Source organism: Eurytemora carolleeae, unplaced genomic scaffold (genome assembly GCF_000591075.1).
Source record: "Eurytemora carolleeae unplaced genomic scaffold, Eaff_2.0 scaffold112, whole genome shotgun sequence".
Classification (NCBI taxonomy): Eukaryota; Metazoa; Arthropoda; class Copepoda; order Calanoida; family Temoridae; genus Eurytemora; species Eurytemora carolleeae.
Genome location: NW_019396053.1, coordinates 270,391 through 295,698, shown reverse-complemented (window position 1 = coordinate 295,698; position 25,308 = coordinate 270,391). Strand labels below are relative to the sequence as shown.

The 25,308-nt window shown below is 31.2% G+C and overlaps 2 protein-coding genes across 3 annotated transcripts in view; one reads left to right on the top strand and one right to left on the bottom strand.

The window, feature by feature from the left end:
- Positions 1–22,496, top strand: part of LOC111705863 (adenylate cyclase type 9) — a 52,843-nt gene extending 30,347 nt beyond the window's left edge. Inside the window, exons 22-44 of the mRNA XM_023478564.1 lie at positions 923–977; positions 2,170–2,221; positions 2,709–2,760; positions 3,193–3,256; positions 3,700–3,797; positions 4,843–5,123; positions 7,213–7,277; positions 7,886–8,225; positions 8,648–8,689; positions 9,484–9,545; positions 9,984–10,022; positions 10,586–10,641; positions 11,243–11,331; positions 11,746–11,858; positions 12,275–12,314; positions 12,675–12,766; positions 13,755–13,812; positions 14,313–14,427; positions 14,861–14,957; positions 19,098–19,185; positions 19,378–19,704; positions 20,295–20,428; positions 20,942–22,496. Of these exons, the coding sequence (XP_023334332.1) occupies positions 923–977; positions 2,170–2,221; positions 2,709–2,760; positions 3,193–3,256; positions 3,700–3,797; positions 4,843–5,123; positions 7,213–7,277; positions 7,886–8,225; positions 8,648–8,689; positions 9,484–9,545; positions 9,984–10,022; positions 10,586–10,641; positions 11,243–11,331; positions 11,746–11,858; positions 12,275–12,314; positions 12,675–12,766; positions 13,755–13,812; positions 14,313–14,427; positions 14,861–14,957; positions 19,098–19,185; positions 19,378–19,704; positions 20,295–20,428; positions 20,942–21,113 (2,531 nt within the window). The 3' untranslated portion in view covers positions 21,114–22,496. The remainder of the gene's footprint in view (positions 1–922; positions 978–2,169; positions 2,222–2,708; positions 2,761–3,192; positions 3,257–3,699; positions 3,798–4,842; positions 5,124–7,212; positions 7,278–7,885; positions 8,226–8,647; positions 8,690–9,483; positions 9,546–9,983; positions 10,023–10,585; positions 10,642–11,242; positions 11,332–11,745; positions 11,859–12,274; positions 12,315–12,674; positions 12,767–13,754; positions 13,813–14,312; positions 14,428–14,860; positions 14,958–19,097; positions 19,186–19,377; positions 19,705–20,294; positions 20,429–20,941) is intronic.
- On the bottom strand, positions 17,042–18,790 carry LOC111705722 (uncharacterized). 2 transcript variants are annotated; one of them, XM_023478378.1, is made up of 3 exons: positions 18,321–18,790; positions 17,978–18,116; positions 17,042–17,907 (listed from the first exon to the last, which is right to left on the bottom strand). In XM_023478378.1, exons 2-3 carry the CDS (start codon positions 18,107–18,109, stop codon positions 17,209–17,211), a joined length of 831 nt encoding a protein of 276 aa, XP_023334146.1. In that variant the 5' UTR covers positions 18,110–18,116; positions 18,321–18,790; the 3' UTR covers positions 17,042–17,208. The 2 variants fall into 2 exon arrangements, with proteins under 2 accessions (XP_023334146.1, XP_023334139.1); XM_023478371.1 differs by having other exon boundaries at positions 17,978–18,790.
- Positions 22,497–25,308: the final 2,812 nt, after the last annotated feature.

Here is a 25,308-nt window from a genome sequence, read left to right as displayed (position 1 = left end):
CCTTCCCTTTCCCCCCTTATGTTCCCCCCATCCTTCTCTCTCTCCGCCACCCTTCTCTTTCTCCCCCAAATATATCTTTCTCCCTCAACCCTTCCCATTTCCCTCCCCTGTCCAATACCTTTATAAGTGCCTGATTGTTGATGTTTGGCATGATGTTGTGTTTAGATGGTATTTAGTAGCAAGGTATCTAGAGTTGGCCAAAAATAACAAAAACATTTTTCTAATTAAGTTCACGCCAGCAAGAAATAGATATACAGGGTTTCCCACATAGATTGGAGACTCCATATTCTATAACGATGGCTTTAAGTTTTTTTATCTTTAAAATATCCTATAAATGAGATACTGTATGATTTTGCAAAAAGAGGGAAGTTTCCAGTTACATGCATAAAACCTAGAATGAAAATAAAGTATCTGAATTTATTCCTTGCAGTCGTCTTCGAAGTCTCAACTAAACTACAGCGCCTCTCCCTCCCTCTAATATGGCACAAAATTAATTTTTTAAACTTTTTATCTTCAATGTATAAATCTAAAACCTTCCGCCCCCCCGCCCCCATCCCAATTCGTCGGATGATCTGAAAAGTAAGTGAACTAGAGATTAGAAGATGACTATGATCTGAAAAGTAAGTGAACTAGAGATTAGAATTATATATCTATCTATCTATCTAAGCTGTAAAGAATATTATTTGAATTATTAGAGAAAAATTGATTTTTAGAAACCTAAAACTAAAACCCTGTGACATTATTTAAAACTAGCTCATAAACATTCGTTTTTTTAGAGTTTTCAAATGTTTTAAATTTTTTTTATGAGGGCACGCCCCCCTCCCTAATCCTTTAATTTCGTCATTTTTCATAACTCGAGTTTGTTTTTTTGAAGTTTTTGTTTAATAATTTAAAATTTAATATCTAAACCATATATTTTTAGATGTGGACACATTCTTTATCACTGGGAGAAAACCAACTTCAGTTTATCAACTTAGGAAAATATATTTTAACTCATCTATATAATATTCAAGAATAAACATATTAAGTGTTAATTGAGCAAACAAAATATGTTTTAATCCTTTATATGACCAAACAAAATATGTTTGAATCCTTTATATGACCAAACAAAATATGTTTGAATCCTTTATATGAGCAAACAAAATATGTTTGAATCCTTTGTATGAGCAAACAAAATATGTTTGAATCCTTTATATAAGGAAACAAATTATGTTTGAATCCTTTAAATGAGCTAAAAAATTATGTTTGAATCCTTTATATGAGCAAACAAATTATGTTTGAATCCTTTATATGAGCGAACACAATATGTTTGAATCCTTTATATATAACCAAACAAAATATGTTTGAATCCTTTATATGAGAAAACAAATTATGTTTGAATCCTTTATATGACCAAGCAAAATATGTTTGAATCCTTTATATGAGCAAACAAATTATGTTTGAATCCTTTATATGAGCAAAAAATTATGTTTGAATCCTTTATATGAGCCAACAAAATATGTTTGAATCCTTCATATGAGCAAACAAATTATGTTTGAATCCTTTATATGACCGAACAAAATATGTTTGAATCCTTTAAGTAAGGAAACCAATTATGTTTGAATCCTTTAAATGAGGAAACCAATTATGTTTGAATCCTTTAAATGAGGAAAAAAATTATGTTTGAATCCTTTAAATAAGGAAACCAATTATGTTTGAATTATTTTAAAAGAGGAAACCAATTATGTTTGATTCCTTTAAAAGAGAAAACCAATTATGTTTGAATCCTTTAAATAAGGAAATCATTTATGTTTGAATCCTTTAAATAAGGAAACCAATTATGTTTGAATTATTTTAAAAGAGGAAACCAATTATGTTTGATTCCTTTAAACGAGGAAACCAATTATGTTTGAATCCTTTAAATGAGGAAACCAATTATGTTTGAATCCTTTAAATAAGGAAACCAATTATGTTTGAATCCTTTAAATGAGGAAACCAATTATGTTTGGCCCCAATTTAGATAAAGTAATAAGTTATGAGAATTCTTTATACGTGGGAAAACAAATTATGCAAAACCCCTTTAAAGTTTAATTGAAAAATGAGCAAATAAATTATGTTTTAATCAACCCTTTAAATAATTTGTAATAAGACATAAATATAATTATGAATATTAAATATATAATTTTGAAGAGCTGACACACAAATAAAAGATCAAGCAGTCAACAATAATAATACTCAAAAGGTAGGATAAGATGAGGTCAAAGACATAACAGGACAGAACAGGTGCAGGACAGAACAGGTGCAGGACAGAACAGGTGCAGGACAGAACAAGTGCAGGACAGAACAAGTGCAGGACAGAACAGGTGCAGGAGAGAACAGGTGCAGGACAGAACAGGTGCAGGACAGAACAAGTGCAGGACAGAACAGGTGCAGGACAGAACAGGTGCAGGACAGAACAGGTGCAGGACAGAACAGGTGCAGGACAGGACAGGTGCAGGACAGAACAAGTGCAGAACAGAACAGGTGCAGGACAGGACAGGTGCAGTTCAGGACAGGTGCAGGACAGAACAAGTGTAGGACAGAACAGGTGCAGGACAGAACAGTTGCAGGACAGAACAGGTGCACGACAGGACAGGTGCAGGACAGAACAGGTCAGGGTATAATACATAATAAAGAATTGTACTGTGTTAATAGTTTTAGATAATTTTAAAGATGTCTCTGTTTTTTAGATAAAACTAAGAGAGATTACTCCAAACGGGACGAAATCATTGCCTGCTCTAGGTAAGAAAATCCAGAGGTTCGGAATATAAATATATAATAACATAAATACATATATATATTATTTATATGTATGTAATGGTTCGGAATATAAATATATAATAACATATACATACATATATTATTTATATGTATGTAATGGTTCGGAATATAAATATATAATAACATAAATACATANAGCGAATGAAATTTGACTGTAATATTTAGGTAGTGTAGGAAGTGAGGGAGAAGGAAAAGCGAATGAAATTTGACTGTAATATTTAGGTAGTGTAGGAAGTGAGGGAGAAGGAAAAGCGAATGAAATTTGACTGTAATATTTAGGTAGTGTAGGAAGTGAGGGAGAAGGAAAAGCGAATGAAATTTGACTGTAATATTTAGGTAGTGTAGGAAGTGAGGGAGAAGGAAAAGCGAATGAAATTTGACTGTAATATTTAGGTAGTGTAGGAAGTGAGGGAGAAGGAAAAGTTATAAATAAACTCTACAAATTTATGAGACAAAGGTAAAATTTTAAATTAATAAACCGATTGAAAAATTGATTGATAAATTGATTGATAAATTGATTGATTAATTGATAAATTGATTGATAAATTGATTGATAAATTGATTGATAAATTGATTGATAAATTGATTGATAAATTGATAAATTGATTGATTAAAAGATGAATTGATCGATTAATGGATGAATTTATTAATTAATGAAACAAGTTGATCGGTAATCAATTAGATTTAATGATTAATCGATTAATTGAATAAATTGATTTATTAATGAATTGATTGATTAATAAATTGGTAAATTGATTGATTGATCGATTAATTGATCAATTATTAATTTGATTTAGTCATTGGTTAATTAATTAACTAATAAATTAATAATTCGATAAATTGATAATTTGATAAATTAATTATTTGATAACTTGATAAATTGATTAATTGATTGGTTAGATCTGCTCCGTCTGACGGCTGCTGTACACCTGTTCTTTTATCTCAATCCTCGTACAATGATAGATTTATCACAATTCCTGAAATTAGTAAAAGTGAAGGTAAAGGAACTGAGTCCTTGCCACAAACTCGGATCTTTTGATCCATATATCGTTGCAACCTGATGTGGAAGACCTTAAATCTTTCAAACTATAGAATTATTTTAGATTAAATAGTCTAGGTTTGGAATATCAAAGGTGCACACCTTCAGGTTGCAAAGAAAAAGGGATTAGAAAATTTTACTTTCTGGCAAAAACCAAATTTTTTTTTTTTAAATAAAACCATTAATAGGAGTTATAAAAAAACATAAAACGCGGTAAATTCTTCATATGAGACATGGACTATTTTGTATAAAAAGTCTAATATTTAATTCCAAAGATGTAAAACCCTTATATACTTCCTCTGTCGCTTTTATATATCTTTTAAATGAGTTAAACATTTTCAATAATATGTCCCGGTGTGCTTTTTAAAATTAAAAATTACAATTGCGAAATTTCGAGTTAAAAGAAGAAATTAGAAGATAAAAAGTGTTCCACTTGAATATTTTACTGACTAGCACTGAAAATCTAAGCTGATGCTTCGAAAAAAATTCATGCAAACATTTTTATACAAACATTCTGTATATATTAAATATTTAAATCGATTTGTTATTTTTACATTATTGTTTTTATTTATTTTTCAAAATTTCTGTCTTTGAGATTATTGAAAATTGTGAAAGTATATGTATGATGTAAGAACATTGAAATAAGAAAAAGGAATTTATTTGAAATTTAAACTACTTCAGTCTCTTTGATCTTTTTCCGGGTGGCTTAAGATTTTTGTCCAGGGGGGTAATAATTCAAATTTAAAGAACTAGAAGCTGCTTCCTCTGACATGATTTTTTCCGGGGGGGGAGGGAGGGACGTTATATAATGATCCCATAGTTCTTTGTTTTTATTCAGTAATTAACCAGAACAAGGATGAATAGCGAGGAGTAATTGAATTAGGTGAAGACAAGTTGAACCCCTTCTCTTGAGCAGCGCGTCGTTAAAGTTTAAGGGAAGTGGGTCTACAAAGTTAAATCACATCACTTCTTATTCTTAGTCCAAAATTTATTTATTTTTTAAGGATCAACTCCTGCTCGGGACTTGAGGGACTCTATGGAAAGCACAGAAAACTCATCTCAACCTGGAGAAGGTTCAAGTTCAAACCCTGAGCAAGGTTCCAGTTCAAACCCTGAGCAAGGTTCAAGCTCACACCCTGAGCAGAGTTCAAATTCGATGTCCCATGCTGTGTCAACGCCAGCTCATCTAGACCCCCCCTGTTCAATACCAACCCTAGATCAACCCTGTTCCAAACCAACCCTAGATCAACTCTCCTCAGAATACAACCTGGATTCTAACAAAAAGGTGAGTTGTAACCAACATTTATTCACAAAATTACACTTCAAGTTTCAACTGCATCCCCGCCTCTTGTATTTTTGCATAGTTTAAATATAGTTGAAAATCATTTTTGGTATGTATAAACCGTGATAACCAGAAACCCCTGGAAAATGAAAGCGACTTTTAGACTCAAGTTATAACTTTGAAAAGTCTAATGAAATTGTTGAGTGTAAACAGATCTATTTACTTTGTAAGCAAAACTATTTTCTTTGTAAACAGACAAATTTACTTTGTAAACAGACCTGTTTACTTTGTAAACAGACCTATTTCCTTTGTAAACAAAACTATTTACTTTGTAAACAAAAATATTTACTTTGTAAACAGACCAACTTACTTTGTAAACAGACCTATTCACTTTGTAAACAGAGCTATTTTTTTGTAAACCAAACTACTTACTTTGTGAACAGACCTATTTACTTTGTAAACAAAACTATTTGCTTTTTAACACCAAATAAGCTTAAAGATTGTTATAATGCTGTTCTCTTTCAATTCTACATTTTTTCTGGTTCTTATTGTAAATTTTACATCAAATACCTCGATGGGTAATATCAGATTAATTCAAGTAAAAATCATGATTTATAATGATTTTATACTTCTATAAATATATTTATATAATGTATAATATGTGTGTATTGGGGTTACATTTTCTCTAGTAGTAGATAGTAGAAGCAGGGGGGGGGGGGTACTGCATTGGGCAACACTAATATTTAACTATATCTGCAATATGGAACTTCTACTTTTTATCTTACTTTCTAATTTTCCTTTTCAGGTCTTTCTTTTTTTCTTCTTGCTTCACTTTATCTTTCATTTTATTTTATTTTTTCTTCTTGCTTCACCGTATCTTTCTATTTTATCTTCTTTTTTTCTTCTTTCGTCACCTTATTTTTCTATTTTATCTTCTTTTTTCTTCTTGAAATTGACTTTGAAATTTTAAACCGAGCTAGGAACAATCCCTCAGTTCTACCGAGTTCCTCGATCAAAATTTGAGGCAAATCGGTCTAGAAGTTCATGTTATGTTGAGTGGTCCAAGTTATGTTATGACATCCAAGCATAGATTACTACTTTTTATATATATTGACATAGATAACGGAGCTAGCAAGTAGATAAGATACTAGACAATAAATATTAAATACTACTTTATCTATTTTAAATGGTAGATATATATATTACACATACTCCACGGCATGCCAAGGGTACTGAAGATAGGGTTTGTAAATATTTTACTTTGACGTATATGGAGTGCTCAGGAACTGGTTCAATGAAAATAAACAACTCAATATTTGTTATCGCCAGCTGTTTACACAAAACCTATCTTCCCTACCGGTAGTAAACAACACATACCTTAATCTACGATGTAGACAAGTTGTACAGTTGTACACCTGAAAAAATATCGCGCTGCATGCTTTGAAAAAACATTTAAGTAGGCGAAACTTTTTTGTTGGCGTTCAACAATCCCTTTAAATATACTGAAGTAATTTTGAACACTCCCTTTAAATATTTTAGTTTGTTTATGAACATTCCTGAATATCCTGAAATATTGTTGTACTATCCCTTCAGCTATCTTTGTTTGTTGTTGATCAGCTTATTTAAATATCCTGGTTTGTTCTTAAACAGCCCCTTTAAATATCCTGGTTTGTTGTTGAACAGTCCCTTTAAATATATTGATTTGTTGTTGAACAGTCTCTTTAAATATCCTGGTTTGTTGTTGAATAGTCTCTTTAAATATCCTGGTTTGTTGTTGAACAGTCCCTTTAAATATCCTGGTTTGTTGTTGAACAGTCCCTTTAAATATTCTGGTTTGTAGTTGAACAGTCTCTTTAAATATCCTGGTTTTTTGTTGAACAGTCTCTTTATCCTGGTTTGTTGTTGAACAGTCCCTTTAATATATTGATTTGTTGTTGAAATGTTGAACAGTGTCTTTAAATATTCTGGTTTGTTGTTGAACAGTCTCTTTAAATATCCTGGTTTTTTGTTGAACAGTCTCTTTATCCTGGTTTGTTGTTAAACAGTCCCTTTAAATATCCTGGTTTGTTGTTAAACAGTCCCTTTAAATCAGGTTGACCTAGTCCCCTGCCCGCTGGTCAGCATGGATTCAGAGTTTGATATTGTGCCTGGAGAAAGGAACAGTCAATTCTTTAAACATTTTTATCTTTATTTTTTCCCACAGTGATCTCTAAAATACTCTGGAATTCAAAGACGGCTTTTAGACCTAAAATTTTTTTGAATAATACATATTGCTATTCCGTTGCTTTCAGATTCATATATAATATGGTTTTAATTGTGTTTATGTGTCGAGTTATTGTACCTGTAGCAATTTTAAATCTATATATATATGAAGGCTGAATAACAGTAAAATACTTTAAACGGTTTAAATGTCGTCTTTTTATTCAGATTTATTTAGTGACCACTGTAGTCATGGAGCTTTTGCACAATTTTAAAGATATATTTTATTTGCATGATTTTTAAAATCACACTTTAAATTTTAAATTTTACCACGTTTTATTTTTTTTCTGAACTTTTGATTCGCTCATTAGGGTTAAAGAGTATATTAGAAACCTCTAATATTTTGTTCGAAATATTGAAATCATCGAAAACATTTTAAAATTTTAAACGTAATTTTGAACGAAATGTACGTTTTCAATTTTGAAATTTTGATGGTAAGCTGAGTGAATTTTTGAAGATTGAATGAAAATATTGTTATTGCAATTTTTGAGTTGAACTGTGCATAGGAGTCCTATACCAGACTCTAAAGATAATGGGATTAGGGATATGGAACAAGGACCATTACGGGACCCTAATATAGAATCAGGATTTATGAAGGTCCCTGAATTGGGACTGAGAGGGGGCAGAAGAGATTCTACAGCTGCAGAAAAAAGAAATGATTATAAAAATAGTATTCATGAAAACCCTCTCCACTCCCTGGTAATATATCGAGACTTCAAAAAAAAAATATCACTAATTAAAAATGACAATAAAATTATAAAAAGTATTTGCAATGATGGTTTAGAAATTGAGTCTCTTGCCACAAACTCAAATTTTCTAATCCCAATATCTTTGAACCTGACAAAAGTTATAGTTTAAAATATCTAAAGTCTCTGACATTGGGTTGCAAAGATATAGGATTAGAATATCAGAGTTTGTGGCGAAGACTAAATTCCTTCCCGAGTTTTATAACTTTACCTATTTTAAAGATTTCCATATATTTTATCGCTCTGTAATAAGGAGGTTATCTGAAAAAGTATTAAAGTTGGACATATGGCTCTCTAGCCACGACTCTCGGCCCCTAGCCTATCCGCAGCGCTTGGATTGGAATCGTTAATGCTTTTTTTAAATCTCTTATCGTTAAAAAAAAGTATTAAAAGAAACCTTAGATTTAAGCTTGCAGTTGTGAAAAGTATTGTATTTTGAGTATTTTAAAATTTTAAAAATAATAATTTCTTAAGTTTTCAAGTGATCACTTTTAAGTAAAGTTTTAAAGTTAAATATTTTAGTTTCATCAGTTGAGAAAACAATCAGATCTGGTGATGATCAAGGGACAATGCTCATTAATCATACTTTATACATTTTTATATGTTTATTTTTTTTAATATTTTTGCTTTTGACAGCATGTTCAAAGGAACTGAGTTTTAGTCACAAACTCTGATTTTCGAATCACTATATCTGTACAACCCAATGTTGTATACCCTTGATATTTCAAACTATGAATTCTGTTAGATTTAGATCAAAGTGTCTAAGTTTGAAATATGAAATGTTTACACCATCAGGTTGCAAAGATATAGGCATTAGAAAGTTTGACTGTGTGGTAAAAACTCAGTTCCTTTAATTAAAAATCAATCAAACTAAAAGATTGATAATCTCGTAGATAAACTTTTCAGCAATTAAAGATAATCCATCTTTTTCTAATTTATTTCCTTAAAAATTAAACTTTAACTAAAATGAAAGTTTATTAAAAATTGTAATTACGTACTATAATTTTAAACACTTTTCTAAAACTCAATTCTTTTAATTCTCATGGAGAACCAGAAAACATTAAGATTCGTGTATTTTTCTTTTTTTTCTTTGGATAATAAAATGTTGCTCAAGATTTTGTAATTTCAAACGGAACTATTTCAAGAAATGTGCTAAAGATGGCATTGGTTCCTTATTTTTCTGGTTCTTACTTTACAATTCAAATGTTAAATTAAGAGTCTGTACACTAAACTGTACATTAAACTTTATGTACATTGTACAATTTTACAATGTAAATTGTACAATTGCACAATGTACATTAAACGGTATGTACAATTACTATTTTAAATATTGAATTGTGAGCCTGTAAACTGTACAGAGTGTACAAGAAGACGCTTCTCATCATCATTACTTCACTAAACCTCCCCTCCACCCGCTTAGGTATATATTTTCTTTAAATGTTCCTCCTTTTTTTTAATTCAATTAANTAGGAATGATTACGAGTGATCAGGTCTTTTGTTCTGAATCGGGAAAATTATTGATTTGTATTGTGAGCAGAAAGTATCCAAAAAGGGGAATAATTTGTCCCAGCTGGAGAGGGGGGGGTGTTCTTCAAATTACATACCTTGGTCTGAAGATTTTATCAATTAGAATCTGATTCGGAACATTTTTGTATATGAGGTTGGGTGGTGGAGGGTGGGGAGGGTGGTGGTGAGGTAGAGAGGCCCCCTGGGATCCTTTGATTATTGAACGAAAAACGGATTTTCACATAGAACACACAAAAAATCATAGTGACAAATACTTCCAAACCTACATTAAAAGTGTATCTCTGAAATTCTAAATTAGAAAAGAAAAATGTGAAATATATAATTTTTTCAGTTTATTTTTCCTGGATCCTAGCATAGAATCTGAATACAGGTAAAAATAAATTGTACAATAAAAAAACATCTTCAGCGCAATGTCTCTTAACCTTGATAAGGGAACACCAAAGAAATTAAATTATCTATCTATTTATCTATCTATCTATCTATCTATCTATCTATCTATCTATCTAGCTAGCTATTTATCTATCTATCTATCTATCTATCTATCTATCTATCTATCTATACTATCTATCTATCTATCTATCTATCTTTCTATCAATATTATATTATATCATTATTAATATGATATTTTAGAGAATTGCACTTTCTCTCGAGTAAATTATCTTTTGAATTTTAGAACGTGTAAATATTTTTTTCCGTTTAATGTCGGTTTTCTACCGTCCAATTTATTTTTTTTTTAACTATTTTTTCTATATTTAATGTAGGATTTCTACCTTCCAATTTACAATTTTTTTTTAAACTATTTTTTACTATGCTTTAATATTACCGTCGAATTTACTAGTTTTTTATTTTTATTTTTAAACTATTTTTTCTTTTTAAAGTCTGTTTTCTATAGTCCAATTTACTGGTTTTTTAGATTTTAAACTATTTTTTTAGAAAAACTGGATGGAAATCCAAACATAATATATCAGAACATGAAGAAACCACATTAGGCAAATACTATTTATTTTTATTTTAGTTTCAACAAATTTTTTAAATTAGATAATATTAGATGATATTAGACGATATTAGATAATATTATCATATTTATGTTTTTCTAAATCTGCATTTTCGAGTGCATCATCCATCGTGTTCGATTAATAACTTAATTTTAACAAAAAAATTGCAAAATACATTTCTCATTTTCTGAAAAATACTATTAATATTTCTCATTTTCTGAAAAATACTATTAATATTTCTCATTTTCTGAAAATTACTATGAATATTTCTCATTTTCTGAAGGTTGTGTATTGTCCTCTACATTAAACAATGACTTTAAAATTTAAACCAAATAATATGTCCAAGAAAAAGGTTAAAGTTGCAAGGAATTAAGAAAGTCAAATGCCCTTACCAATTTTAAAAGTGTAAATTTCAGAAATTTGGATATTAACTGTTGTTGTAATCTCTGTTTGTCTGTTTTGTATATACGTACAAACAGACAAACAGAGATTACTACTTTATAAAGATACAAATATTTGTATCGCCGGAATTAGTCCTCTAAAATAGTTTTGTACGACCTCTGAAGGACAAAAGCTTAATAGTATATTGGCCTAGCAACCTCTTCCTTTAACGCCTACTTTGATATTCTCGTATCTGGTCTAGTCTTCTTGGTCACATGCATAGCATGCTTTGTACAGTACAAGGTAAAATATGTATTTTTTTAATTATTAATTTTCTCAGAAATAAAATGTTGACTCTATCTAAAAATTTGTATTGGATAATTATTGCAACTAAATGAAAGGGGCTGTATAAGCGTAATTTCAAGTGACCCTTCATGCAAAGATGATAATGTCCGATTTACAACGGTACCCCTGATTGCTTTGTCTGATTAATAAATTACTGATAAAAGAACTGAGGTCTTGCCACAAATTCTAATATTCAAATCCCTACATCTTTGCATCCTGGTGGTGTAAACTTTTGATATTTCAAACTTAGAATATTTTATTTTACATAATTCATAATTTAAAATAGCTCAAGGTCCTCATCATTGGGTTGTAAAGATATAGGAATTAGAAAATTAGAGTTTGTGGCAAAGACTCAACTCCTTTGTATTTTAGCCTGGTGATATATGGGTTGCCATTTGCTTGGTTGCCGCCGCTTACCATTTATTGGTCGTCGCTGTCTGTATCAAACAGATGGTAGATCCTAGTCAGACAAGATCAAGATTCAGGTCAGCCTTCACTTTCGAACCCGCTTTTAACCATCACAACTTAGTTTATAGTGTTAGTGTTACCCACTGAACTGTGCAGCGCGCGTAGCATTACTGGTACGACCTTGTGACCTCGTACCTCTTAATTTGATTTTAAGCACAAGTATGATGAACGCAAATTTATTCGTTTACCTATTATGAAAATTTGATTGTTCTTCTCAATTGCTTAATAAATTTAAATATTTCAGTTTAAGGTTTTTACTACTCTTTATTAAAATAAATCAGCAAAAATCTAATTTTCATTTAAAAACTAATTCTTTAAAACCGAAGACCAATTCTAATTTCATTTCAAATTCTATAAAAAATATTTGTCTTTTAAAAAATATGAATTTCTTAAAGGTGTATTTCTTGTTCTAATTTTGATATTGTTTGTTTAGAAATATGTACAGTTGGTGTAGAAGCTGGTATCCTTCACAGGTTAGAGTTTAGACAAAACTGTTCAATAAGAAAAATTAAAAAACATTGTTTTTAAACTTTTTGTTCGTTTTCGCGCAAACATTTCCCGCAATCTCAAAAGTCGTACTTTTCCCTTTCAACTTTTGGAAACTAAAGACGACTTATAAATCGTCTCTTGATTCCCGTGTTTTTTGGCACACCCCGTATAATCTCTATTTTAATTACCAATTAGGCCCTTTTCTCCTGTTTATATCTCAGCTATACACCATGCAACCTACCCGACCCCTTATTGGTATTTCTTGGAAGATTTGTTTGAAACATCCTTTGTTCTAAACTTCTAAAGAAACTTTTCTTTAATTAAGATAAAAATCTATTTTTAAGGTTTTTGGAGCTTTCTTAGTTTCTCTGCCCGTAGTTTCAGTAATAGGAAACCTTACCTGTCAGAACCTAGATATCTACACAGATACCTCAAGGTGACAATTTAATCTAGGATTTGTAAAAACGTAGTTAAACTTGATGCGGTTAGTTTAAATACTTTCATAAAGATCTACTGAATACTTTAATATTGCCTTTGACCAAGGGAATTGAGTTTTTGCCACAAGGTCACACTTTCGTATCCCTAAATCTTTGCAACCTGATGGAGAAAACCATTAGTATTTCAAACTAAAATTATTTTTACTTAAAGAAATCATAATTTGAAATATCTAAGGTCTAGGACATTGGGTTTCAAAGATATAGTGATTAGAAAATTAGCAAAGACTCAATTTCTTTATTAAATAGAGATTAGAAGTTAAACTGTGTATGGTACTTTCCCAAGGCATTTTCCCAAGGCGACTTCCCAAGTGACAACTTCCCAAATGTTCAATTTCCCAAGCGGCAAATTTAAAAGGAATTTGCACATTTTCAGTTTTTCTTTAATACACATTTAGGTTTTAAAATTTTGCAAAGGTTTTTACACATTTGAATTCGGTGGGTCAAGGGCTTTTTAAAAGTTTATGATTTGTTGCAATTTGTGCAACTTTTTTGGTACAGTTTTTGCAATAAATATTTGGATTTTTGAAATTTGCCATTTTTTTTTTGCAGATTATTGAAATAGAGCCTAAAGCTTTTCAAAAAACTATCAAATGTTTTAGATTTGTATCACAATAAGAAAATAGAGGAGGGGTCAATTTGACCCCCCCCCCCAGGGAGCCAGTCGGTAAACCAGACGTCAGGCTAAATAGGGTTAATAAAGCATTTAAGAAGTGAGCGCGTTTGTTGTGTTAGGAATCATGTAAAATACATTAAACAACTTAAACATCTTGTTTTTCTTTGTTTTTTTTTATTTGTAAAATATTGAGAGTTTTCTTTTAGTTCGTGGAGTTCATTTCATCTAACCTCCCTTGTTTCTTTTATCTATCTAATTTAATGGAGCAATTTACACTACAGAGGAAATTTGAAATTAATCTTGTTTATTTTTAGAAATTATTTTTTGAACCTGTTGACTGTGAGTATAGTTCATTTCTGCAACTTTAATCAGGTTCTTAAGATTTAATATTATTTATTGATTGGATTCACGGAATTTTATATTTGTGTTTTTTAACAAAAGGTAAACTTTTAAAGATGATATCAGGGCGAACAGAGTTTATAAAAGTTGGTGCGAGTACAGGTTTCTTTATATTTGATCCTTTAAATATGAAATCAATCATTTCAAGGCAGTTGTCCACTTTTTCAACCTTTGGACCAATCATTGAAAACTAATAGAGATAGAAATTTAAATTTACATATTTTAAAATTCCAGTTTTTATTATATTTGTAAAAACTTTAAAAAGAAAAATGTGTAGAAAATATGAAAAAAAAAAAACATATTTGTTGTCTATTTCTTGTTTCCATTTTGAACATAAACTCTTACAAATTTAACGAGATTTCTAAAAATAATGTTCAACATTATTGTCTGAATGAAAATATAGAATCTACAGTTTTTCTTTTGTTTTATCTTAATTTGTGATTGTGCTGTGTTTAAAACCAAATATTGTTTAGTTGTATTGTTACGTGAAGAGCATCCTAGCCAGTATATTTACTGGTTGTATCCTTGTATTCCTAGCAGCTCCTGGTTGCCCTTGTCCTGCTACAGCATTCAATACTACAGGATCAGGTATATTTACTGGTTGTATCCTTTTATTCCTAGCAGCTCCTAGCTACAGCATTCAATACTACAGGATCAGGTATATTTACTGGTTGTATTTTTGTATTCCTAGCAGCTACAGCATATTCCATAGTGCTATTTTTGTTAGTCATAAATGTATGCATATCCAATATGAGTACTTCCATGCGTTCACTCAAAATTCCATTTTACTGCAGTTTTACATTTTGCTGGTATATTTACTGGTTGTTGTGGTTGGTTCTGCAAAAAGCTGTTCAATGCATGATTTAAATATTATTTATTTGTACCCAATTACGTTTTAAGTCTTCGTTTTATTCTCGTTAGAACTGCCACACAAGCATTTAACCTAAAATTTGCATATTTAGTATCTAATGTTATTTTGTTTATGGCATCAAATATGAAATGTTTATTTAAAATTCTTCAGGATTGGAGTCAGGATGTAAACAAGTGTATGATACATTCCTTGGAGAGCTTGCTCTTAACATCACTCTGCTACTAGTTCTCCTCTGGCTGCTTTGCAGGTAAAAAAAATACTTTTTTGAATTCTATATTTTATCATTAAGTAAGTTTTTGATTGAATTAACATCAATTTCATCTGGAACATTAAATGTCTCTTCATAATTTTTAGATTGCCCAACAAAGAGTGGGGCAAGGTATTTTGTGAAGTCACGCTGATTAAATGTTTCACCTTCATTCTTCAGAAACTGGAAAAACTTGTGACGGGAAATGTGAGTTTTGGTTCCTAAACCTTGATTCTTTTTCATAGTATTGAAAGCGTCTTCAAGCATGAGCAAATCTTTTCCCTGATATAGCCGGTGGTTCATGAACACTTTAAATAATGTATCCACATGGACATCAGTATTGATGGTCCCAGTTGATACAAAGCTTGAGTATTTTATCTCATTTATCATATCGTCTTGCTCTTTCTCAGTAGGATAAAACCCTAATGCTCTGCACACAAGAACAATACTTTCTGTAGGAATGGTCTTTAATAAACATTTGGATCCATCCATAATTTGAACCAGGGAAAAATAATCTTTCATATCATTGTATAACTTAAGATTGCTTGATACTAGAAGTTTAAAGTTGTCCTGGTATTCACTCATGTTCTCCTCCATTACATTTGCATCAATACTATGCTGAGTAACATGTTCTTCTGACTTAGTTAGCGTAAAGCAATATTTTCCATCATGGCTTACTACAAACTCATCAAGGGGCTCAGAGGAAACCAGTTGTGTCTTGTAACTAGTGGAGTACCCTTGAAGTGGAATATTAGCTAATCCTAAGAACTTTCCACATTGAAGAACAAAATTCTGATTTGAATCTGGTGTTCTTCCGTTTATATGCGTTGAAATATGCACTATTTTATTGATATGATCTTCAAGCTGAGGTGACAGAAGAACCCTTCTGCATAGTTTTGTTGTCATATTTATGAATCGTATTTTATGAGCATCATTAGCTATGACTAAAAACTGTTCATCCGCAGTTGACTCAGGCAGAATACTCATGCATGTGGGTAAGTAACTTTGCTCTATTGAAACTCTAGCTTTGAGCTTAAGTCCTTCCTGAAATGAGCTTTCTTTTAAATCAAATTCATTAAGTTTCATGTCTTTCCCGATGGTATACAAATTACAGTTTCCGTTTTCAGAATTCAGCCCAAACTTTATCTCTGAAATCTGTTTTGTATGACATCGATGTCTGCCAAGTAATTTGTATTCCCCATCCACATTTTGGTAGATAGTGACACACCTGTCTAGATCAGATGAGCCTAAATACTCATCAGTAGAACTAAATAACAGTTGCTTGATAGAACCTTTGCAGTGGGAAAATGGTTTGACTGTTATTGGATCAAATGTTTGGAAGTTTAAGAGCCAAATATTTCCTTTCTTTGTTCCTATTGAAATCAGATTTCCATCATTAGAAAATTTTAATGTAGTGATTTCCTCCGGAATTTTCAGTTGAGTAAGCCCTATCCTTTCATTGGTTAGATAATTGAAAGTTGCCAAGACTCCAGTAGACTTGGCGACAATAAAACAGTTATTCTCTGGGTGAATGTCCAAAACACTCCATGGCCCACCTAAAATTAAAAAGCAGTTATAAAAGACAAAGATAATTTTCTGTACAGGGACTGTAAGCATAATTTCAAGTGGGGTTCCCGTTCCCTCTCTATTATACTTGATCAGTTAAAGGTTTAAAGGTTACTGGTTTGAAGCGATCATGGCACTCTATGGTTAGTCACTTGAAATTATGTCTACAGTCCCTTTAATGAAGGTCACTTGCTCACCTGGGCCTTCTATCAAAGGACTAATAGAAGTATTATTTGAATGGAAGTAGTAACATTCACCACCTTCACAAGTCAAAATAAAATCCACCAGGTTCACACCATATTCTTGTCTCTCAAATTGTTCATCCTCAATTCTGAATGAAAATGACAATATTTTGGGTACGGTAAAGGACTGCACCCATTGAAGTTTCTGAAGATCATGACTAATAATTGTTAGTTTTCCTTTACATCCTCCAACCAGTATCAGGGTTTCTGACTCTGCCAGGGCAGATATTCCTTCTTCATCCAGCCTAAGAAGTCTTCCAATCTTCATGGCTTGATCTGTATTTGCACTATTTGGTTTGGATGCAACCCATGTTACCAAGTTGCCTCGATTAGTTCCTCCTAGCACCTCGTTTCTATCCCTGTTTAAAACATATCATTACATTTTTTTTACTGTATGATTTTTACACTTAATGGTTAATTAGCTCTTAAAAAAGTATTCATTACTAATCTTGCCTTATAAACAAAGTTTGTACAAGATGACCAGAAGATTTTCCAAATTCTTTTTCAACAGATCCTGGATTGTGCTGTAAAAGTTCTCCTCTTGTTTCATCAAATGTAAAAAATATACAAGTGGTTTTGCTGGAAACTAGAAATCTACTTTGCTGCAGTGGATGAGTATTAAGACAGGTGTAAACCTTCCCTGATGGTAAAGAAACACAGGACACTGGGCAGTCAGGTTCATTTTTCCAATCCCAGATACACACAGACTGATGTAAAAACACTCCTCCAATACTTATCACATACTGGGAATTTGAAGTGAATTTTATTTGATCAACCCCTTGCAATCCTTCTTGTAATCCATTTAATCCATGGGGGTTTAGAATCAGTTGAACCATACATTCTCCTAGTATATTCCAAACAATGATTGAATGGGAAAGTTCTCCCTTACTCCCGGATACACAAAGATTTCCACATAAACTCTGGGATATACAGCTAATGTTTCCTTGATGATTCTCGAGTACCTTTTGCTGTTTCTGTCTTGTGTCATATATTACAAGATATATACCAGAGGAAAAAATAATCTCAGACCTTTTCTCAGAGAAAAAGTTAAGAACTGGAACATTTTTGTTGAAACCATACACCCAGGTTGGCTTGAATGGAGAACCAGAGTTGTCTTTCTTAAATTCAGATTGACTATTAATCTAAACATGTTAAATATATGTATATTAGTTAATAAATACTATTTAAACTTTTTTTATTATCAAAATATACCTTTGAGACAATCTCTGGTTTAAAATTAGAAGGGAGTGAAAGTGGAATTTCTTCGTTCTGATTTTTATACTGAACATTTTTGTCATCTTGGGTTTCACCAATATCATAAATTGATATATACTCATCCGCCATAATAAGCCTTAAAAAGACAAATATAAAATTTTCCAAACAAAAAAATTTATTATTAATTTTCATTTAAGGAATAAATAGATGCTTTTAGTCAGAATTTAATTTTACTTTTTTATTGTCAATTTAAATAGATATGTTCATCCAAAAATATACCAACTAAACATTAACCACCATAAACATTTTATAAATAATATTCATAAAAACAATTTCTTACCTAGGATACAATATTCTCTAGTAAGTATTATACTAGAGATCTGGTATTGGATTTGATGGAAAACAATGAATGTTACATCTCCTGCATTGAGAGTATATACAGAGCTGAGAGAGAGAATAATCTAATAGACCCTTCTTTGCACAATGTTTGAAGACAATTGTGAAGGTTGCCAACTAGAAACTTGTTAACAAGAAGTGTACTCACCACTATACCTTGAGAATGTTTAATCAATGAAGAAAATTCTACTCGGGGATTTTCTTTTCTCTCTCTAGACTGCTGATTCATTGCTGCTTTCTCAATCCAATACACAATTATTTTTCAATTATCTGAAAAACCAGCCAATACTCTAGATTGGGTTAAAAGATACATCAAAGTCTTATTTCTTTGAAGTACTATTTGAAAGACCCATTTTCATAGCAGACCCGTTAGTCTTTTTATAAGAAACAATTTTCATTGCATCAAAGGTTTCCGTTTTTCTTTGGAAACCCATAGACCCCCCCCCCCCACCCCTTGCAGATAAATTAAAGAGTCTCCTGATAGAGAAGGGGGTGTCAGATTAATAAGAGAACGAAATATTGACGTTGGCGTGCCGATAGGAGGGCCTTTTTTTAATAATACTTGACTGGTGATAATTTCTTCTCCGACATAAAGATAAAAGAAATCTACTTTGAAAACCAATTAAACCTATCTTTGTAACTGACATATCTTATTTCAACCAAATAACCAACAAGTTCTCAAAGTGGTCAAAAATCCAAATAAATATAGTTTTTTTTTCAGGGAGTTTGAAATAAGTTATCGATTGAGTTTCCACTGCTCACTGCTTGCCGCTAGAGATAAGAAGAAAGTACTCAACTTGAAAAACCAGGTTTTTTGCACTTTTTGCTCCAAAAAAGTTTTTTATCCAACTTTTTAACAAGATTTTAGAAACTTTTTGATTGAATATGATCAATATTTAATATTTAAGTTGTTCGTCGAAGAAAGTTAAAAATTAAAAGTTTTAAAAATATAGCACAAAACTTTTTTTGTTCTCTGCCGCCAGTAAATTTGTAACATTTAGGCCGACTGGTTACTGCACAATATCATACCCAAACACGTGTCAGAGCAGCTGAAGAAATCCGCAAAATATTCTGAGAATCACAAAGATGTCGGGGTCGTCTTCGCAACTCTCGTCAACTTTAACGAGTTGTACGACGAGTCCTATATGGGCGGGAAGGAGTATCTTCGTGTCTTGAACGAACTAATCAGTGATTTTGACGAATTGCTGGATAAACCTGAGTTTAGAAATATTGAAAAGATAAAAACTATTGGAGCAACATTCATGGCGGCATCAGGCCTGAACCCGCATATACGAGGAGAAAACCATCATAAATATCAACATTTACAGGTTTTTATCTCAATATTAACAATAGAAAAGAAAGTAATTAGTTTGTGTCATATTTGTTATGTGTGTAGAAATGGGAACAGACGTGGGAGGGGGGAGGGGTTAAGAAAAAAGTGAGGAAACAGTATTGTTTGCATTATTCTTCATCATTCTTGTATATCATAAAACCCTTCCTCTCCCTTCTAAAAATTTTAAAAGTTGGCAGAATTTTATCTTGCATTTAATATTTTTTAACTTTAGCATAAAATTCCTACAGTTTTGTAATTTTCCAAAATAATTTTTAATTTTTTTACTTTAATTTAATTTAATTTAAAGTTTAAAACCAGAAATCAAACGGTTTTTTATTGGATCGGAGAGATAAAATTCTTTTCTAGCAACTCTGCAGCCTGCAGGGTTAATTAATTAATTAATTAAATTTGGGTGAGTGGGCCGGGAAACATATATTTTTCTCTCCCCCCGCAAGGTTAATGTGAGATTTTAGAGGAAACGTTATTTTTTTTTGGTGCTGGGTTTCAGAAGGGAAAATTTAGGGGGGGTTTCTGCACGTATGTTTTCGTGGGTTTATACCATCTAATCTAATATTGAATATTTAGGAACTGATGGAATTTACATTTAGCCTGCAGAGGGTAGTTGAGGACTTTAATCAATCTCTGATCGAGTTTGATCTAGTGCTTAGAGTTGGTGAGATCAATCAATCAATTAATCTGTATTTTTTACCCTTAGAGATGTAAACTTTTAAAGAGAATTTTGAAAAGGTCCTTTTTCTACTTTTTTTAGTTTTTCTCTGATCTTTCCTCCCTCCCCATCTGATCTTTCCTCCCGCTCCCTCTGATATTTCCCCCTTCCCATTGATCTACAAGAGTTAAAAAGTAAAATTCCTTGTGCACTCTTGGTTAATCCCCCAGGGAATAATAGAGAACTCTAGGATACTTTCATCTTAATCTACACTTTTAACAATTCACCCTCTAACCTTTTACAGAGTGTTAACTCTTTACAAGTGTTAAATCCTTTATATAACAAGCAGACTGGAGATATAATCGATTTCCTATCCAAAAATTGAAGATCATGACCATGGCTTTTGTAAAAGATATATCTTGGTGATTTATAAAGCCAAGGCGAGCAAGAAAATGGTCATTCAAAATTTCGAATAGAATGTTTTTCATATAAAAACTTCCACACTATCTTCTAAAATTTGAACTTAATATATTACGATATTCCTAACGAAATGTGTGTTGTTAAGGATGGATTCTACTGGAGTGGATGGACGGATCCAGGTTAATGAACGAGCTAAAGATGTTCTCAAGCAGTGGTATGAGTTTGAGGAGAGAGGACAGATATTTGTCAAGGGAAAGGATAATATGACAGTTTTTCTTTTTGTTAAGGTTAAGGAGAGTGCTTACAGGCTTTTCTAACTTTACTTATAAATTTTGTTAAGATTAAATTTCAATATTCAATCTTTTTGTTTCTGCTTTTTTTCTTATTTTTATGATGGTGGATGATTACCTCCCGCCCCCATTTAGTCAATAAATAAAAAATTAATGTTTTGGGGGACAGTAAAACCCACTAAAGTCTAATAAAATAAGAAAATTAACCATCAATTTGATCTTACTAAGGGGACGCGCAACCCTCCCCCCCTTTTAGTTACGGCACTGATTCCGGGCCTGGTGTACTGCTCCGCCCCCTGCCCTGGCCCCGGTGTAATGCCCCGCCTCCCCCCTGGCCCGGTGTACTGTAATCTTTGTCTTCATGTCACGTGATAAATGTTAAAACTAAATTAAATGTTTAAACTTGTTACTCCTGCTAAAATATTTCTATTCCCTGCCATATTTTCAATTTCTTTTTCGGATTGATTTTAAAATGTCTAAATCATTACATTAATATTCATTTGTAGCGTTCCTCCCCCGTCAAGCTTTTTTAAAAGCCTTTTTAAAAAATAATATTGCATGGCTTGTGTTAAATGCAAGCGAATAGCTATTTTAATAATTGGCTAAAAATTATGATTAGTTAAACGTTTTTTAATTTTGTTGATCCTGAACTGAAATTGAAAACCTATTGTACATTGAGATTAGGTTGCTTTGACTCTTTTTCATGGAAATTATAGATATTTCGAAAATAGTTTTAAATAATCTAATATTAATAACAAAAATTTACAAATTAATTTTTTACAAAATACTTTATCTTCTGTACTCTGTAACCTGTAAGTTTGCTAAAAGATTTTAAAGTTTTTCATCCAACATTTCCTTGTTTATCTTGTGATTCTTCAAATATTGTTAACGTTTGAGATTTGAACTGAAATGTTTGTTTGTTAAATGTTAAGTAAACATATTTATATATTTGTTAACCTGTAACCTTTTAATAAAATTAAAGTAAGAATAATCTTTGCATTGTTGTAATCCCACAAATTATAAATATGTATTGTACACACTGTTAGAAAATAATATGTTTTTAATATCTGACAGGAAGAATTTCAAAATAACGAATAATTCGTTTGAAATCGCGAACATAGTGGTAGGAATTTTGTTTATTTGGAATTATTATCATTCTGTTCATTATTTCTAATAAAATTATATACCTTGATCGAATGCACATCACACAATGTAACCAATTACAGCGTCTTTTTTTCAAGAGCATTGCAACTAATAGTACTCTTGCTATTGTGTTCCGTAGCTTATCATGGAATGTTGTAATTGTTTACATTTTTTTTACAAAATTAATTACAAAATCCTCACCAATTCGATGTTTTAACTTTATTCTTATTTTTAATAGGAAAAAGAAAATAATTTTACATTAAATCACATTCCGGAGGGTGGGGGGGGGGGGGGGATTGGGGTCAACTTAGTTTTCATATTTGTTCCACATCCTTGCTGTAGGATAAACATATTTTAACTGGAGATGTAACGGAACTTCAGTCTTGAATACTTTATCTCAATCAATATCTAATGTGGACAATTTTAAATTTGAGGATTAAAAATTTATCCCTTGAAATTAAATTAATCAGGTTTTTACTCATTAATAATTAAGTTCTCGACCGCCTCAAATTTTTGGATCCTCCATGTTTTCCTCAAATTAAATAAACTATTTTTAAAAAGGTTAAATTTAAAATTTATTGTGATATGCTTAAAGCTGCTTTCAATAAAAAATTGAAATTCAACTATTCAGTATTGTAAGAGAGTTCTAGGAGACATTTTTTTTGATAATATATTTTCCCACGAAACATGACAGATTGAGAAACTGCTTGATCGTCTTTGATCGAAAGAATAATTTGCCACATTTCTGGAACTAGATTTTCAGGTGTTAAGATAAGAATTGCTTCGTCATCCTTGATCAGAAAAACAGAAATGATGATGCACATGGAAAGTCCCATAAAGTTAGGGCTGTACCCATTGAAAGAAATCAAAAATGCATTGTCTGCGGACCTATTTCACTTATCATTGTATTTTAAAGTAACTGCTAAAGAAACATGAAAGAAACATTTTATGAGTAATTGAACAGTGTCCGACTTTGATCAGCGTCTTAAATCCGCCAAAAATCGGTTTCAATTGAGCGCCGGCTTAAATCTTGAAGCAATAAATACGATTTTAAGTAGAACGAACCATATTTGAGCCGCAGCTCAAATTCTTAAAATTGGGCTTCAGAAAACTTTAATAGATTTAAAATTTTTTGTATTTTTTTCCCATTCGATTTTTCTAGTTTTTTTTCAGTTTTTTTACGTCATAATTGGCAAAGCTTTTTATTTGTGACCTTACTAACCTTTAATCAATGATTTAAAGTTTACAATACTAGGCTTTTAGGGCGCTTCGCGCCCATCTTCTATTTCAACTTTTAATTGTGGCTTTTGCTGTGACTGTGAGCATCTTCTCTTTGTACAGTATAAAACAAAGACAAAAAAAGTTTGCGGGTTTCATAATATTTTTTCGCGCATTTTCAAAATTTTACAAAAAAAAACTTTTAAACACAAATTTTTAAAATTTTGATCATTCTAAACCTTCCCTGGGTCACGTGAGGTCCCACACAAAATATATATAGATTATCAAAACCTTTTGTTCGCGATAACCTTTTGAAGTTTAAGCGGGTGATCTGACATTTTTCTAGTCACAATTATTTGTCTACAACGGAGACCAGGTACCAGCAGTTCTCTTATTATTCATATCTACAAAATATATTCAAATAAACAATTCGATTAGCAGGGAGTTTCAATAAAGATTAAAATAATGGCATGACAAAAATAGTATTTTTGATATGTGTGGGGAAAAGCTCTAAATTTGTCAATTCTAAAACTTTTCAACCTTAAAGTAATGCAAACTTTTATATTTAAAACTTTGATAAATTTCTCTAGCAGAATACATAGTTTGAAATATAAAAGGTCAGAGACATTGGGTTTCAAAGATATAATATTAGAAAATTAGCGCTTTTGACAATCGTAATAATTTTCTTTTCCCAAAAAATGTGACTGGTTAAGTAAAATTATATTTATCCACAAATGATGTGACCTAAGATACCAATATATATATTTTGCAAGTACGTTTTAAAACCATAAAGCATGTGTTTTTTATATTTATTTTTTAAAAGGACTGTAAAGCAAAAATGAAAGGGGGTATAGAATGAAACCTCAGAATCTCAGGCGTTGAACGATACATATAAGACATCTATTTTATTTTTATTTTTCATTTTTAATAGATATAATTTATAAAAGTTAATCTGTTAAAAATGCAAAAAAAAAATTAATTATGATAGGAGCAAACCTGAGATTCTCAGGCTCCTGTAGGATATCGTCGTTTTCAGATTGGTTGCGTATTTGTTCAATATGATCTGTTTAAACCTACTACTTTTATACAAATTTGCAAATATATGGATTTTCGTATAAATTTGACACAGTTTTATATCAATTTCTCGAGACAGAAACATCAGATAGATGTCTTATATGTATCGTTCAACGCCTGATATTCTCAGGTTTCATCCTATACCCCCTTTCATATATCCTTTAAAGTCCGTTTAAGTAATTAACAAAATTCTTTTCGCTTAATTGCGTGCGAGCTTATCATTTATGGATGACTGTGTGTTCAGTTGTATATTTTAAGCATCAAATGTTACTGCTCATTTTATTCTTTTGGTTTAATCACGTATTGACATTTAAATTTAAATAAATACAGGAAATAGATTACGGACCGCCTTACTTTTAAAGTCTTATCCTATAACTGAGAATTAAAATAAAATAATTCCGGAGTTTTAACAATATTTAAAGTTCCATTTTCGAAAGAAAAAAAACACCTCAACCGGAAAAGCATAGGAATTGAATGACTTTTTATTTATATAAACTTTTACAAAAAAATGATTACTCGCCCAAAAATTGTGTGGCGTTTCGTTGATATTGAACGCTTGATCTCGATATCCAATTTGGACTCTTTTAACTTTGAGGATTAATGCTTAGTCCCTCAATCAAAGTCTTTCCTATAATTCTTCTGGATATTTCTGAGGAATTAAATCAATCCGTCTGCCTATGAATGATATACAACACAATAGTTCTTACCTTTGTTCAGTTAACTTTCAGTTTATTTCTAAAAAATTAAACTTTTATCAAAGAAATTTTTGATTTAACCCCCCCCCCGC